Source organism: Thalassophryne amazonica, chromosome 18, assembly GCF_902500255.1.
Source record: "Thalassophryne amazonica chromosome 18, fThaAma1.1, whole genome shotgun sequence".
NCBI lineage: Eukaryota > Metazoa > Chordata > Actinopteri > Batrachoidiformes > Batrachoididae > Thalassophryne > Thalassophryne amazonica.
Window position 1 is genome coordinate 15,793,936 of NC_047120.1, and position 17,655 is coordinate 15,811,590.

The 17,655-nt window shown below is 43.0% G+C and overlaps 1 protein-coding gene across 1 annotated transcript in view; it reads right to left on the reverse strand.

The window, feature by feature from the left end:
- LOC117530533 (formin-2-like) overlaps window positions 1–17,655 on the reverse strand; it is a 116,112-nt gene that overhangs the window by 80,616 nt on the left and 17,841 nt on the right. The window contains 8 exon segments of the mRNA XM_034193425.1: window positions 376–664; window positions 667–761; window positions 799–1,042; window positions 1,086–1,455; window positions 1,457–1,540; window positions 4,185–4,237; window positions 9,517–9,667; window positions 12,471–12,655. Of these exon segments, the coding sequence (XP_034049316.1) occupies window positions 376–664; window positions 667–761; window positions 799–1,042; window positions 1,086–1,455; window positions 1,457–1,540; window positions 4,185–4,237; window positions 9,517–9,667; window positions 12,471–12,655 (1,471 nt within the window).

A 17,655-nucleotide genomic window follows, 5' to 3' on the forward strand; every position in this document is an offset into this window, starting at 1 on the left:
GCCTTGTTGGTGTCAGAGTTCAGAGGACAATGGGCAGATGTTGGATGGGCAACTGTGTGATGCCGTCATGTCAATATGAACCAACATCTTAGAGGAATGTTTCCAACACCTTGTTCAATCTATGCCATGAAGAATTAAGATGGTTCTGAAAGCAAACAGGGGTCCAACCTGGGGCTAGCAAGGGGTACCTAACAAAATGTCCTGTGAGTATATGTGTCCTTGGGAAAGACTGGCGATCTGTCAAGGATGTACCCTGCCTCTCACCCTTGATTGGGCATAAGCAAGTGTAGAAAATGAATGAATGAATAAATGATAAAATGGAGTTGAATGATCTTGAATCTACATATCTAGACTACATGCGGTTACAATCTTTACTTTTTGGCGTGCAGCTGTATCCTGGTCCAGTACAGAGGCTTCATGGGTCTGGGAGGTTCTACTGCAGGTTTCCTGGGTGGTTTCTCATGGCCCAAACCCAGAGCGAACAGCCCAGCTGGCAGAGGAGGAGGCAGAAAACCCAGAGATCCCAGAGGAACAGGAGGAGCACAGACCACACTTTGTGGAGAAGGAGGAGCTGGTGGTCCACAGCCAGGGGGAGGTGGTGGAGGGGGAGGAGCAGGTGGGCCTCCCAGTGATGGTAAAGGAGGAGGAGGAGGTGGAGGAGGAGAGGTGGAGGTGGGCCCCTCAGTGATGGCAAAGGAGGAGGAGGAGGTGGGCCTCCCAGTGATGGTAAAGGAGGAGGAGGAGGAGGAGGTGGAGGAGGATGTGGGCCTCCAAGTGATGGTAGAGGAGAAGGAGGTGGAGGGAGGAGGAGGAGGAGGAGGAGGTGGGCCTCCCAGTGATGGTAGAGGAGGAGGAGGTGGAGGAGGAGGAGGAGGAGGAGGAGGAGGAGGTGGGCCTCCCAGTGATGGTAGAGGAGGAGGAGGTGGGCCTCCCAGTGATGGTAAGGAGGAGGAGGAGGGTTTATGCGTATTAGGTAGAGGGAGGAGGAGGAGGAGGTGGGCCTCCCAGTGTGGTAAAGGAGGAGGAGGAGGAGGACCTAGGCCTTGAGCAAGACCATCATGGAGAGAGGTGGAGTTGAAGAGTACAATAGCGTCTGCTGAACTGGATGGCAGAGGAGGGAGGAGGTGGTGGAGGAGAAGGAGGCTGGGACATTTTCTGACAGGAGCACTGTGCAGGATCTTGTGTCGTGATGGGACGCAGGAGGCCGTCCAACACAGGAGAGTCACTGCTCGGCACCTTCACCTTAGAACTGTCGTCCATGGGTGAGGTCTGCACTGATTTGGCCTCCAGACACCCCAGAGCTGTCAGAGCCTCTGTCTGAAGGTGAGCGTCACACACCTCCTTCAGCAGGCCCGTCTCCTCCCCACAGACGGCCTGTCTGCGCGCTCCCATGGCTTCGTGCCATCAGTGTCCAACAGAGGAGGATGTCCGCTCCAACTCTGAGATCTTCATCCTGAAGGTCCTCGATGGTCTGTTCAAGTTGTTGAATCACATTGATGTGTTTTTCCTTCAGTTTCATTGTGTTCAAGACACATTCATCCTGTTTGTAAAATACAAAAAAATATCTGTGTAAAAATCAAAGTTTCTTTAAAAAAAAAACCTTAAAAAAGTCCTTTTCAGAAAAACAAAGGTAGAGTACCCTTTAATTTTCACCTAAATTGACTTTGTGTTTTTGATCCTAGTTGTCCTTTGACCTCCACATTAGAGATATTACGAGGGACTGCTTTCTTCCACCTACGAAATATAGCGAAGATTCGTCCCATCCTGTCTAGGGCTGATGCTGAGACCCTGATTTGTGCATTTGTATCTTCTAGATTGAACTACTGCAGTGTTCTATTTTCTAGTTTACCGCAGTCCAGCATTAGGGCTTTCCAATTGGTTCAAAAATGCTGCTGCCAGACTTTTGACAGGAAGCAGAAAGTTCAAACACATTACACCACCCATTTTGGCATCCCTTCACTGGCTTCCTGTCTCTGTTCGATCATATTTTAAGGTTCTGTTACTAAACTACAAATTGTTCATGGACTGGGCACCTCTCTACTTAGTTGACCTAATTAAACCCTACGTACCGGCCCGGACTCTGTGTTCTCAGGGCACAGGACTACTTCGTGTCCCTAGGGTGAATAAAAAGTCTGCGGGTCATAGAGCTTTCTCTTATCGTGCCCCTGTTCTGTGGATGATCTCCCTGCATCAATAAAACAGTCAGATTCTGTAGAAACTTTCAAGTACAAACTTGAGGACGCATTTATTTTCCCTTTCGTATGGCTAGCATACTGGCATAGTATGTTTTTATTCCTTTTAATTCATTTTATTAGGAAATGGACTTTATCTAAATTCTGGGTCTTTTTGTGACGCTTAGTATTTCTTCTAGGTTTTTTTTTTGTTTGTTGTTTGTTTTATTAATGCTGATGAATTTCACCTTAAGCATAGTTTTTCTGGCCAGCTGATTCTGTTTTCTTTTTCTCTCTGTCTGGGATGCGGCTGGATCCACATGCGGATATTGGATTGATTTCTGTGGGCGGACACGTGATGGACTCCACTGTAGGAACAGATTCGAGTGGCTCGATGGTCTGCCCTCCCCCCAATGGTGGACTGGATGCCTGCATGGACTCTCATCATGGTTGTTGCGTTGTGTTCTGTATTGTAAACCTTTTTGGTAGCATGGCCCAAGCAGATGTTCCCCCCTTTGAGTCTGGTCTGCTTGAGGTTCTTCTTCCTCAAATCATCAGAAGGGAGTTTTCCTTACCACTGTCACCTGTGTGCTTGCTCTCGGGGTTGGTAGGGTTAGACCTTACTTGTGTGAACTCATTGAGGCATGTCATTTAGCGCATATATAAACTAAATAAATTGAATTGAAGTTGATCACACAAAACATGAAAATCTTGGGTTCAGTGCAAATGATTTCTGGTGCTTCTAGATATCATGCACCTGTTATGCAGCAGACAACATCTCATGTTTAGAGACCAACCACCAACAAGAACACAGTGGGTTTTTATTGACGCGGGTGCTGGGAGAAAAATGACAACTGTGGTGCATAAATTAGTAAATGACACACTGGACTTTGCGATAGCTACACAAAGAGAGCTCTTAATGTTTAGAATAAAGCACAATCTCAAGTTATTGCTGCACATTATTACATGTTCCTAAATCTATTATGTAGTTCTCATAAACAATTGTACAAACTCACAACTACATATTGAGAACCCCACTGAGCTACCTACTGTATGTCATACAAAAAATAAATAAAAAAATTCAATTTTGGAACCTTTTGTGGGGCGGCAGAGCACAACCACATGCTGGAAAGAACAAACAAATGATTACGTCGTAGTGTTTTTGTTTTGATTTATCTTTTTCAATAAGATGTGATTGATAACAACAGAGCACAAAGATGAATTTGAGACGCCGGTTAGGTGAATCGCTGCCAACTAGATATATGAAGTTTCATAAATTCTTCATTGCTAATTTTGTAGCACAACACATTCTACTCAAGTGATGTACAGACTCCCATTATGTAATAAACAACTGTACATTCTGTGTGTTTGCTGTCAACTAGATCGGATCGATCCTAATATTGCTAATATTGATACCAACGCTGGTATTGATATTGAACGATCCTCGTGTAAAAAGATCGATACTCAAGCTTTTTTTCTCTCCCACACGCACTGACTGCTGCACATGCAGATTCATCAAAGTCTACTGTCTGTATGTAAGAGCAGCGCTGCAGCTGTGTCCACACAGCAGCACACTACCCCCCCCCGCCCCCCGGTCTTTTGTTGTTGCGCCGTCACGTGGCTCAGCGGCGCCAGCCAACGGCCATGCAGGTAGTCTCAGCCTGGCCTGCCCACATCAGTGGTCTCCTCAAGTCAGACCCTCGACCTCAGGAGAATTTAAGTTGTGTTGAGTGATATTTTTTTAAACAAAAGTGTTGATTGTGATAATAGAGTATTTTGTTGTCACATACAATGTTTGGCGAAATTCTATCCTAGGTCTTTTGAATCCTTTGGATCTATGAAGCTTAAATATGAAAAAGTATTGGTATCAAAATCGATATCGCCGATACTGGGCCTGTATTTACTTGTATCGGATCAATACCAAAATTCCCGGTATCACACCACCTCTACTGTCCACTTGCAATTCTATTTCAGACTACATGAAAGAAAAATTAAAAATAAAACAAAAGTGACTGACTTGATATTCTTGGATTTCCTTCTGCTGTTGCTCCAAAGGTGGATGTTTCCTGAGAAAACAGACACATCAGCAGGTCAGATAAACATTTTAAACAATTTTACAGAGCATACACAAAACTGAAGTCTAAATATTCTTAAAAAAAATCCAGACAATTGCAATTTATTTCCTTGCTCATATTTTGCAAAAAATAATGTGGACACACAACACACTGAGGAAAGGTTTGAGACGGAGCGTTTGTTGCAAAGTATTGTGAAAAACTTAAGCTCTGGGAGGAATGCTTGCTATTTCATACTGGCCTGCATATAAGACAGCCCTGATTATAAAACAGCTCCCTTTTCAAGAGTTTTGCCATAATAGTGCAAATTTTGTTTCTCATGATCTGAGAGTCCTTCAGGTGCCTTTTGTCAAACTCCAGGTGGGCTGCCATGTGCTCTTTACTAAGGAGTGTCTTCCATCTGGCCACTCTACCATACAGGCCTGATTGGTGGATTGCTGTCATTTTGAAAGGTTCTCCTCTCGCCACAGAGGAATGCTGGAGCTCTGACAGAGTGACCATTGGGTTCTTGGCCATCTCCCTGACTAAGGTCCTTCTCCTCTGATCACTCAGTTTAGATGGGCACCAAGTCAAAGAGTCCTGGTGGATCCAAAATTCTTCCATTTACAGATGATGGAGGCCACTGTGCTCATTAGGACCTTCAAAGAAGCAGAAATGTGTCTGTAACCTTCCCCAGATAAGTGCTTCAAGACAATCCTGTCTCAGAGATCTACAGACAATTCCTTTGACTTCGTACTTGGTTTGTGCTCTGACATGCTGTCAACTAGGACCTTATATGTAGACAGGTGTGTGTCTTTCCACATTATGTCCAATCAACTGAATTTACCCCAGGTGGACTCCAATTAAACTGTAGAAACATCTCAAGAATGATCAGTGGAAACAGGATGCACCTGAGCTCAATTTCAAGCTTCATGGTAGAGGTGGGCGGATCGATCCTAATATCGATAATATCGATAACAATGCTGGAATTGATATTGAATCCTCGTTAAAAAAGATCGATACTCAAGCTTTTTTCTCTCCTGCAACACACTGAATGCTGCGCACACGCAGATTCACAAAGTCTACTCTCTGTCCTGTAAGAGCAGTGCTGTCTGTGTCCACACAACACGGAGCAGCACACTCTTGGTATTGGGTTTGTCAGCCCTCTACCTCAGGAGATTTGTTTTAAGTTGTGTTGAGTGTGATTAATAAAGTATTTGTTGTCACGTACAATGTTTTGGTGATATTCTATCCTAGGTCTTTTGGATCCTTTGGATCTATGAAGCTTAAATATGAAAAAGTATCGGTTCAGTATCGATATCAACGATACTGGTATTGCCCACCTCTACTTCATGGTACAGGTTGTGAATAGTTGTACCTGTGATTTCTTAGTTTTTTGTTTTTTTTTATAAATTTGCAAAAATCTCATGGTGGGATTACAGTATTACTTATAGAGAGCTACTAAGGACTGGATTCATCAAGTGAATTGATTTCAGGAAATCCCAGTTTCAAATATATTAGCTAGTTCAGTTTCATAACATAGTTATTTAGAATGATCAGATCCAGTCAGCAAGCCACATTTTTTGCTAATGTGGTGAACCAGGGGCACCCAGAAGAGGACAACTTTTGTACGGGAGAAAAAAAAAAAATCTAATAAATAGTGTAAATATCTATATTGAGACATAAGATACATGCATTAAAATGGCGGTGCAGGACCGTCATCCTGCAGACAGGAAACTGTCTGTTCTTGTGTCAAAGTTAAACAACAATCCACGTTTTTTTCCTCAGATTGTATGTAATCCCCCCCCCCACACACACACACACACACTACAACAAATGGACATTCATGGACCTAATATCCTGGAGAGAGGAGAGGCATGGGGCTTCCTCATGTGCTTGAACCGCTGTGTGTGCTTGTGTTCATGACAGCTGATCGAAGCGCCGTGAGGGCGGCAGGATTGATCATCCACACACCCTGCTGTGTGTGTGTGTGTGTGTGTGTATGTGTGTGTGTGTGTGGTCAGAACTGCTGATCGAACCGCTGCGCGTGTATGTGCCCATAACGGCTTTGTGGACCACACCCATGTATACTGACATGTAATCAGTTTCATGGGTTGGAAGTCATTCAATATCGTCCCTCCCCCTTGCTTGCCTTCTATCCAGACATGGGTGGCACGTACGGCAATGGAGGTGCATCTGCAAATTCCTGCCACTTTCTGCCGGGATTGTGGCGTTTTGTGCTGTCCTATTTTTATTCTTTGTGTTTTATTTATTTTAGTTTTTTCCCATGTTTCATGCTGTGTTATTTTTATTCTTTGTGGTTTTATTTTATTTTAGGTTTTTTCTGTGTTGTGTTGTGTTCGCATTCAACCTGGATTCAGGAGCTGCTGCATTCCAAATGTGCGTGACTCATTCGAGCCGGCATCGTACCACATTCTGGGTATACATATAGCATTTGTACAACCCCTGGCAAAAATTATGGAATCACCGGCCTCGGAGGATGTTCATTCAGTTGTTTAATTTTGTAGAAAAAAGCGGATCACAGACATGACACAAAACTAAAGTCATTTCAAATGGCAACTTTCTGGCTTTAAGAAACACTATAAGAAATCAGGAAAAAAAATTGTGGCAGTCAGTAACGGTTACTTTTTTAGACCAAGCAGAGGGAAAAAAATACGGACTCACTCAATTCTGAGGAAAAAATTATGGAATCACCCTGTAAATTTTTCATCCCCAAACTAACACCTGCATCAAATCAGATCTGCTCATTAGTCTGCATCTAAAAAGGAGTGATCACACCTTGGAGAGCTGTTGCACCAAGTGGACTGACATGAATCATGGCTCCAACAGAGAGAGAGATGTCAATTGAAACAAAGGAGAGGATTATCAAACTCTTAAAAGAGGGTAAATCATCACGCAATGTTGCAAAAGATGTTGGTTGTTCACAGTCAGCTGTGTCTAAACTCTGGACCAAATACAAACAACATGGGAAGGTTGTTAAAGGCAAACATACTGGTAGACCAAGGAAGACATCAAAGCGTCAAGACAGAAAACATAAAGCAATATGTCTCAGAAATCAAAAATGCACAACAAAACAAATGAGGAACAAATGGGAGGAAACTGGAGTCAACGTCTGTGACCGAACTGTAAGAAATCACCTAAAGGAAATGGGATTTACATACAGAAAAGCTAAACGAAAGCCATCATTAACACCTAAACAGAAAAAAACAAGGTTACAATGGGCTAAGGAAAAGCAATCGTGGACTGTGGATGACTGGATGAAAGTCATATTCAGTGATGAATCTCGAATCTGCATTGGGCAAGGTGATGATGCTGGAACTTTTGTTTGGTGGCGTTCCAATGAGATTTATAAAGATGACTGCCTGAAGAGAACATGTAAATTTCCACAGTCATTGATGATATGGGGCTGCATGTCAGGTAAAGGCACTGGGAGATGGCTGTCATTACATCATCAATAAATGCACAAGTTTATGTTGATATTTTGGACACTTTTCTTATCCCATCAATTGAAAGGATGTTTGGGGATGATGAAATCATTTTTCAAGATGATAATGCATCTTGCCATAAAGCAAAAAACTGTGAAAACATTCCTTGCAAAAAGACACATAGGGTCAATGTCATGGCCTGCAAATAGTCCGGATCTTAATCCAATCGAAAATCTTTGGTGGAAGTTGAAGAAAATGGTCCATGACAAGGCTCCAACCTGCAAATCTGATCTGGCAACAGCAATCAGAGAAAGTTGGAGCCAGATTGATGAAGAGTACTGTTTGTCACTCATTAAGTCCATGCCTCAGAGACTGCAAGCTGTTATAAAAGCCAGAGGTGGTGCAACAAAATGCTAGTGATGTGTTGGAGCGTTCTTTTGTTTTTCATGATTCCATAATTTTTTCCTCAGAATTGAGTGAGTCCATATTTTTTTTTCCCTCTGCTTGGTCTATAAAAGTAACCGTTACTGATTGCCACAATTTTTTTTCCTGATTTCTTATAGTGTTTCTTAAAGCCAGAAAGTTGCCATTTGAAATGACTTTAGTTTTGTGTCATGTCTGTGATCTGCTTTTTTTCTACAAAATTAAACAACTGAATGAACATCCTCCAAGGCCGGTGATTCCATAATTTTTGCCAGGGGTTGTACACGGCTGTACGAATGTCTGTCCCGTACAAATGCAGCTTGAATTCTGGCTGTTTTTCCCTTTGGGCTGATTCATACGGCGTTCACGCTCATTCGTGCTCTAGTGTGATGGGGCCCTAACACAAAGCTTGATGCATATCTATCACCATGAATGGAGAAACAGTCTCATGTGCAATGTCAGCATAATATGGCATCAAGTTTGATGTGTTTCAGTTGTATTGGTGGTAGTGCTTAGCACTGTTGCCTCACACTCAGAAGGTCCAGGGATCATTTCCCACCTGGTCTTTTCTGTGTGGATTTTGAATGTTCTCTCTGTGTTTGTGTGGGTTCCCTCCAGGTGCCCAGGGTTCCTCTTACTTCCAAAGATGTGGAGACTTTAAAAGGACTGGAGATGAATGGGTTTGTCTGTCTGCATGTGACTCTGGAGGCCTGTCCATGGTCTACCCCACCCCTTCACCAATGCTTTATGGACTTTCTGAGAAGGACACATACTCTTTTTGTGGAATGTGATGGCACAATCTAATTTCTGTACAGGTTCTTGGTTTATTCTATTGCACTGGATTTGGATCAATTCCATCTCCGCACTAAGAGCATGGTAATGCCACCAAAGATACATCTGTGGTGAGGGGCAGCATGAAGCCAACACATGGCAAAGGCAGCCTTGCTTTTTGTGACACAGGGTACGGGATTCTAAGGCAATGTACCCCTGCAACGTGAGATTGATGTGGTTGATAATAAGTCAAACGAGCAACAAAATAGCCAAAGGCTCCACTGACAGGAGGGATGGCACTGTGAGTTTTCTGGACTCCACCATTTTTCACAATGCCCAGAAATACTATTCTGCTTGCTCCTCTGCATTGGTCATGCGCTTCTACCCTCAGTAAAGTGGATCTCCTCAATGTCTCTTCAACCCTTGAGTCCTTCATCAATGGGGGATATGTCCATCTGTATATCCTCAGAGTTTTCCTTTATTCAAAGGCTCACGTCTCCATTTTAGACACTCTCTGCTGCAGTCTACCTTGACCCAAACTTGACCTCAGGTTGCACTTCTCTAATAAATACACGTGTTATTGCTTTGATCATTGTATCAAACATCAAAGTATGGTAGAAGTGCAGTCCATTGACCATTTAATGCTGTTCTTACCAGCCTCTGTTGATTTAAGTCTAGTCCTGTTGTCTCTACTTGACTTGGCTGGGGACCATCGTGCTTTTAGTTGGCTGGGTATTTTTCCCTCAGGAGTATCCAGGATATCTGTTGGCTGGTTAACTGCTGCCCATGTGTATAGCTGATCATGCTGAGAAAGAGAAAAAGGATGTTTGTCATTCTGCACCATCTCCAATCTGTCGGTGTCCGTCAGCATGAATAGCTGAGGAAGAAGAGAAGAAGACTGAGTCACTGATGTGCAGATAAATGAAAATTTAGAGCCCAGCCAATATCTAGGCTGGCTGATATGATTGGCCGATATGAATTTTTCAGCAACATATTGGCATAAGCATTATTTTTACAGATTTGAAAACTTTTATTTGGCCAAAAAACTTAATGCAAAAGAACACTTTGGCTGTCCTAAACTGTGTCATTACATAGTTTATTCAGAAGAGGGTGCTTTGGCTACATAATTTACTGTGCTGTCAAGCATGGCTGGGACACCCATCACCCCTTGGACACACTACAAGAGACCAAGATAAAATGAAAAGCTGCTATTCAAGAGAAAAGTGCAGTGGATATGCTGCCAGCTGGGCAGGGCCAAAGTGGATGAGAATCCTATTTAATGCAAATGCTTAAAAGACATAGTGTATCTTTTCTACAGATCACTGACAATTGGACAGTTTTATGGTAACCACTGACATGCGGTTAGGGGAGGGAGGTAAAATGAAAAAATAAATTAAATTGTTATATTTATCCAGTGATTTGTACTATAAAGCTATATTCCTTTTAACTTCACCAGTTTTATATTATTTTTTATTCAAAATTGCAGAATTTTCACATTTGCCATTCAAATACTGAGAAGAGACGTGCGATGAGGCAGCAGCCAGCCATGCCTCACCTTGGATTGCGCAGTCACTGGGCTAACTGCTGGAATCCTGTGCTAATTAAAGGACGAACGCTGGAGGTAAAAGGTTTGCTTCATATTACGGGACAGAAGACCCGCTCTTTTTCAAACGGAGTGATACACACGTAAAGTCTGGCTCTGTGGGCATCCAGAAAGAAACCACCTTCTTTTCTCAACTTGTGACAAGGTCTGGACGCAGATGAGATATTGTGACCTGAAGAATTTATAAAGAAGTCTCATCAAACACGAGAGGTCAACCACTCACACTCAAAGCCATAAAAGGCTCCAAACATACAGTTGGAACAGGACTGATGAAGGACGACTTTCTTCCTTGGCAGTGATCTCCACTGAGAAAGAGAGACTTTTAAAACTGAAGGAAGAAAAGGAAGACTTCTACAAGCAAGTTATCGATGCTTTTGTTCAGAAGGAGCGGCACATGAACTTCATTTATAAGTAAAGGTAAGACCAAAATAATGTTTTTTTTATTAAATGTACTTTTTTGTATGCTACAGTTTTTATGTGTAAAGAATGCTCATATGAGATTTTAAACATAACCCGTTAATTGCTGCCAGTCAAATGGTGAATATGCTACTCTGTAGGGTTCATATACTCAACAAAGTATAAACGCAACACTTTTGGTTTTGCTCCCATTTTGTATGAGATGAACTCAAAGATCTAAAACTTTTTCCACATACACAATATCACCATTTCCCTCAAATATTGTTCACAAACCAGTCGAAATCTGTGATAGTGAGCACTTCTCCTTTGCTGAGATAATCCATCCCACCTCACAGGTGTGCCATATCAAGATGCTGATTAGACACCATGATTAGTGCACAGGTGTGCCTTAGACTGCCCACAATAAAAGGCCACTCTGAAAGGCGCAGTTTTGTTTATTGGGGGGGGGGGGGGGATACCAGTCAGTATCTGGTGTGACCACCATTTGCCTCATGCAGTGCAACACATCTCCTTCGCATCATCCGTGAAGAGAACACCTCTCCAACGTGCCAAACGCCAGCGAATGTGAGCATTTGCCCACTCAAGTCAGTTACGACGACGAACTGGAGTCAGGTCGAGACCCCGATGAGGACGACAAGCATGCAGATGTGCTTCCCTGAGACGGTTTCTGACAGTTTGTGCAGAAATTCTTTGGTTATGCAAACCGATTGTTTCAGCAGTTGTCCGAGTGGCTGGTCTCAGACGATCTTGGAGGTGAACATGCTGGATGTGGAGGTCCTGGGCTGGTGTGGTTACACGTGGTCTGCGGTTGTGAGGCTGGTTGGATGTACTGCCAAATTCTCTGAAACGACTTTGGAGACAGCTTATGGTAGAGAAATGAACATTCAATACACGAGCAACAGCTCTGGTTGACATTCCTGCTGTCAGCATGCCAACTGCACGCTCCCTCAAATCTTGCGACATCTTTGGCATTGTGCTGTGTGATAAAACTGCACCTTTCAGAGTGGCCTTTTATTGTGGCCAGTCTAAGGCACACCTGTGCACTAATCATGGTGTCTAATCAGCATCTTGATATGGCACACCTGTGAGGTGGGATGGATTATCTCAGCAAAGGAGAAGTGCTCACTATCACAGATTTAGACTGGTTTGTGAACAATATTTGAGAGAAATGGTGATATTGTGTATGTGGAAAAAGTTTTAGATCTTTGAGTTCATCTCATACAAAATGGGAGCAAAACCAAAAGTGTTGCGTTATATTTTTGTTGAGTGGTATGTTTGTAAATCTGACTGTGATGAAATCAGTGCCTCACCAGCCCTCAACCTCATTGCACGTCACTGATGGCAACGGAATTACAATCAGAGCAAATTTTAAATGTTGAGCTAAAATATGGCTAGAATTTGTTGTTATTATAATTCAGTTACTACAGAATTACCCAATATCACCAAACAATACGAGCAGCTGATTTACTGAGCTACAAAGATCAAAATAAAGAGAAACTGTCAATATTGACTTCAAGACAGTAAAACTATAACTAAGACCCCCACTCCAGTGTTCCTCGGGTAATATTAAATGAGATACAATACGTACATGGAATTTGGTTGGTGCTGTGGAAGCCAAGTGGGTGGTGCTGCTTCCCACTTGCTCTCTAAAGCAGTCGGTAAAAGGAAGCAGAAGGCCCAGTGCCAGGATTTTGGAGCAGATCTTTTCAGCCTCTTCTGTCTCGGTTTCTTCCTGTTGCTGCTGTAAGAAAAGCTTCTCCAGGAGAGTTCGGCCTGAATGCAGAGGGCAGAGCGACTTTCTTCTTATTAACTCATTCACCATTGACAGCGGTCTTTAAAAGTGAGGAATGAAGATACCGTAGTAAGTGTTAGAAGCTGTACAAAACATGTTTAAACAGCTTCACACGCAGCATTCAGACAGACATGGGCAAAAATATGGGAGATGCCACACGACCATGATACTAAAATTTCACTCTCAGAGTTTTGACTCACTAACTCTGGTCAACTTGAGTCAGTTCTTCTGAGGTCCTCCTGATGTTCTCTCAGTCTCACTGCTTCCAGGTCCTGGTGTGTCTGAGGTCTTAACTCTTTAGCGTCACAAAAATAGGCAGCCATAAATAGGCTACTGTGTGTCTTCCACATGTCTGGGTCCAGATGTCTGGCAGTTTAAGGGTTCTTCACTCTACTACTGGTATGAGTGCTGCTGGTCTTACTCTTGCTGTTACTACTGGAAGCATTCTACTTTCCATCCAGGTCTTCCTTTAGATCACTGTGCTATTTGATCTTTTCATGCACCTTATTCCTGATATTTGCATTACTTCGGAATGCTACAGTTAACTAATCTTACTTGGGAATGCTACAGTTAACTAATCTTACTTGGGAATGCTAGAGTTAACTAATCTTACTTGGGAATGCTACAGTTAACTAATCTTCCCCTGTCAACCATCAAAATGTCTTGGCCATGACAGACTTTGTGTATCTGAGCTGTCAGTTCAGTCTTCTTTTTATGTGTGTGTGTGTGTGTGTGTGTGTGTGTGTGTGTGTGTGTGTGTGTGTGTGTGTGTGTGTGTGTGTGTGTGTGTGTGTGTGTGTGTCCAACTGGTAGAATTTCTTGAGATCAGCCATTGCTTTTGTCTGTACCTGATATGCCCAGTGTGGTGCTAATATCCTGGTTGTGACCCTCACTAAACCATAGTCTCCGTCCTCTTACTAGTTAAACGGTCTCAGGGTCCTGGTCAAAATGTATGTATTGTGAGGTGTTTCAGTGCCTTGAAAGCTATAGCTTCTCTGTCCTCTTTTGTCCATGTTATCATCCCGCTGAATCTATGATGACTCATATTGTATTTGCCTTCATGCTTTAAATTCGACTACTTAAAGGACATGTCGCACCAAAATCATAATTTAGATTTAGTCTGTTAGTGACCATTTGCTAATCCCCACAATTACTCTGTGTTCGAGCAGAACCGATATATCGGCCGCCCTTTTCAAAGTACTCACTATCGGCCGAAATTTTGCCGATAGAACGCTGATAATTTCTCATAAACAGAACAGTTACTGAAATAATGATTGTGTCGGCAATGTAAAATGTCCTTGCACCGTTTGTCCAGTAGATGGAGCTCTGATTCCATTCAACTAAGAGCTGCTTACACCCCTGCTTAAATGTGTTCATCACCGGCCCCCGTAGTTCACCATCACACTGCACTGATTGGCTGACAAAAGTATACAAGTAAGTTTATAAGGATCTATATCCTTATCCTGAACCTACACTCAACAGAAATATAAACGCAACACTTTTGGTTTTGCTCCCATTTTGTATGAGATGAACTCAAAGATCTAAAACTTTTTCTACATACAAAATATCACCATTTCCCTCAAATATTGTTCACAAATCAGTCTAAATCTGTGATAGTGAGCACTTCTCCTTTGCTGAGATAATCCATCCCACCTCACAGGTGTGCCATATCAAGATGCTGATTAGACACCATGATTAGTGCACAGGTGTGCCTTAGACTGTCCACAATAAAAGGCCACTCTGAAAGGTGCAGTTTTGTTTTATTGGGGGGGGATACCAATCAGTATCTGGTGTGACCACCATTTGCCTTATGCAGTGCAACACATCTCCTTCACATAGAGTTGATCAGGTTGTCAATTGTGGCCTGTGGAATGTTGGTCCACTCCTCTTCAATGGCTGTGCGAAGTTGCTGGATATTGGCAGGAACTGGTATATGCCGGTCCAGAGCATCCCAAACATGCTCAATGGGTGACATGTCCGGTGAGTATGCCGGCCATGCAAGAACTGGGACATTTTCAGCTTTCAAGAATTGTGTACAGATCCTTACAACATGGGGCCGTGCATTATCCTGCTGCAACATGAGGTGATGTTCTTGGATGTATGGCACAAAAATGGGCCTCAGGATCTCCTCACGGTATCTCTGTGCATTCAAAATGCCATCAATAAAATGCACCTGTGTTATTCGTCCATAACAGACGCCTGCCCATACCATAACCCCACCGTCACATGGGCCACTCGATCCACAACATTGACATCAGAAAACCGCTCACCCACACGACGCCACACACGCTGTCTGCCATCTGCCCTGGACAGTGTGAACCGGGATTCATCCGTGAAGAGAACACCTCTCCAACATGCCAAACGCCAGCGAATGTGAGCATTTGCCCACTCAAGTCTGTTACGACGACGAACTGGAGTAAGGTCGAGACCCCGACGAGGACGACGAGCATGCAGATGAGCTTCCCTGAGACGGTTTTTGACAGTTTGTGCAGAAATTCTTTGGTTATGCAAACCGATTGTTTCAGCAGCTGTCCGAGTGGCTGGTCTCAGACGATCTTGTAGGTGAACATGCTGGATGTGGAGGTCCTGGGCTGGTGTGGTTACATGTGGTCTGCGGTTGTGAGACTGGTTGGATGTACTGCCAAATTCTCTGAAACGCCTTTGGAGACGGCTTATGGTAGAGAAATGAACATTCAATACACCAGCAACAGCTCTGGTTGACATTCCTGCTGTCAGCATGCCAATTGCACGCTCCCTCAAATCTTGCAACATCTGTGGCATTGTGCTGTGTGATAAAACTGCACCTTTCAGAGTGGCCTTTTATTGTGGGCAGTCTAAGGCACATCTGTGCACTAATCATGGTGTCTAATCAGCATCTTGATATGGCACACCTGTGAGGTGGGATGGATTATCTCAGCAAAGGAGAAGTGCTCACTATCACAGATTTAGACTGGTTTGTGAACAATATTTGAGGGAAATGGTGATATTGTGTATGTGGAAAAAGTTTTAGATCTTTGAGTTCATCTCATACAAAATGGGAGCAAAACCAAAAGTGTTGCGTTTATATTTTTGTTGAGTATATATCTAAGTTGCAGCAACAAGAGGTACAAGATCAGATGTATTTCACAACTCTTTTTAAGGATATGTATTTGCTAATTTCACAAAGGTTTAATTTTTGATTGCATTTTTTGAACTTGAAAATTCTTCTCTGTTATAAAATTAATCAATATGAGGACAAAGCTTCAGCTTCTAGTGCATACCTTTTTTGTTAAGGGTCCAAAAAAGAACATTTTATTCATTTAATAAAAATAATATCAGCTGATTTATCGGCTATCGGCAAATCAACCAATTTATTGATTATCGGCATTTTTTTCATCCAAATAATCGTTATCGGCATCAGCTTCAAAAAATCCATATCGGTAGAGCTCTACTCTGTGTACTTCTGTGACCAGTGTTGCAGACCCCCTGTGGTCCCCTCTAAAAATCGGTCCCTCCTGCCTTCACTGCGCATGTGTCATTAGCTGAGGTTCATCAATTATCACCTCGTTTCTGCTTAAAACTGCACTCCAGTCATTATCTATCTCAGCAACAGATATCTGAAGCTTTTGTACAACAATCATTTCCACATAAATTCAGCATGTCAGCTGTTTATTTTTGTTTTATTTTTTAAATGATTTTTCAACATGAATTCTCTTTAAAAAGTTCCTTATAGAGATTGACAGCTTTATGCTGCATTTACACATAGGCAGGACGTGTTACGAATGTCATATTTGTGTCATTCTTGGCACATTCCTGACATTCTTAACATGACTTATAGTTAGGGCTGGATCAGGTGACCCTGAACCATCCCTTAGTTATGCTGCTATAGACGTAGACTGCTGGGGGGTTCCCATGATGCACTGTTTCTTTCTCTTTTTGCTCTGTATGCACCACTCTGCATTTAATCATTAGTGATCGATCTCTGCTCCCCTCCACAGCATGTCTTTTTCCTGGTTCTCTCCCTCAGCCCCAACCAGTCCCAGCAGAAGACTGCCCCTCCCTGAGCCTGGTTCTGCTGGAGGTTTCTTCCTGTTAAAAGGGAGTTTTTCCTTCCCACTGTAGCCAAGTGCTTGCTCACAGGGGGTCGTTTTGACCGTTGGGGTTTTACATCATTATTGTATGGCCTTGCCTTACAATATAAAGCGCCTTGGGGCAACTGTTTGTTGTGATTTGGCGCTATATAAAAAAAAAAATTGATTGATTGATTGATTGACTTATCGCATCTGAACAGGTTTGTTAATAGTGCGTGTAGGTGCGTGTAGGTGCATGTTGGTGCGTGATATTCGTGATTTTCATGGAGCATGGTTTTGGCTGTCAAAAAATCTTCCACGAATGTCACGCACCACCCTCATTTCGCCTCATGCTGTGAAGTTCGCAACTGAGTGTGTTGATCCATCTTGATTAGTGGTGATCCTTAATAAAGCGTGACAGTGTTCTTCTTTCACATGCACACAATTAAACCCTGCTGCACCACATTCAGTTTCATTACTGCAGTATGCTAAAGGAGGACAGTGACGCCAAGTCAGCCAAACGTTTTGTTCCAGTGCTCATCAGCACGCTCCTGCGGGTTTTTCACCTGCTGCTGCTGTGCCTGATATTTGGGAAAATGCGTGAGATGAGAGCCGCATGGAGCCACACATCTGGCTCTCTCTGTCTCCTCCTCCTCTCTGCTCCACTCCGTGGCGCAGAGCCCAACTAAGCATGCAGTCACAAAGTTTTGCTGCTGTGGATTTTGAGGAGCAAACTGGAGCAATCTGAATTGTTCAGCAGCTGATGGATGAATATGGGGGTGTGTGTAGACAATTCACCTCATTCACAATGTGACAGAACTTAACGATGCGCTGTTACACGCAATAGCGCGGAACAGAGCCGAGCAATAGCGCGGAACAGAGCCGAACATTATTCCTGACCATGTATAATGGTTCCTGATAATTCGCCAGCA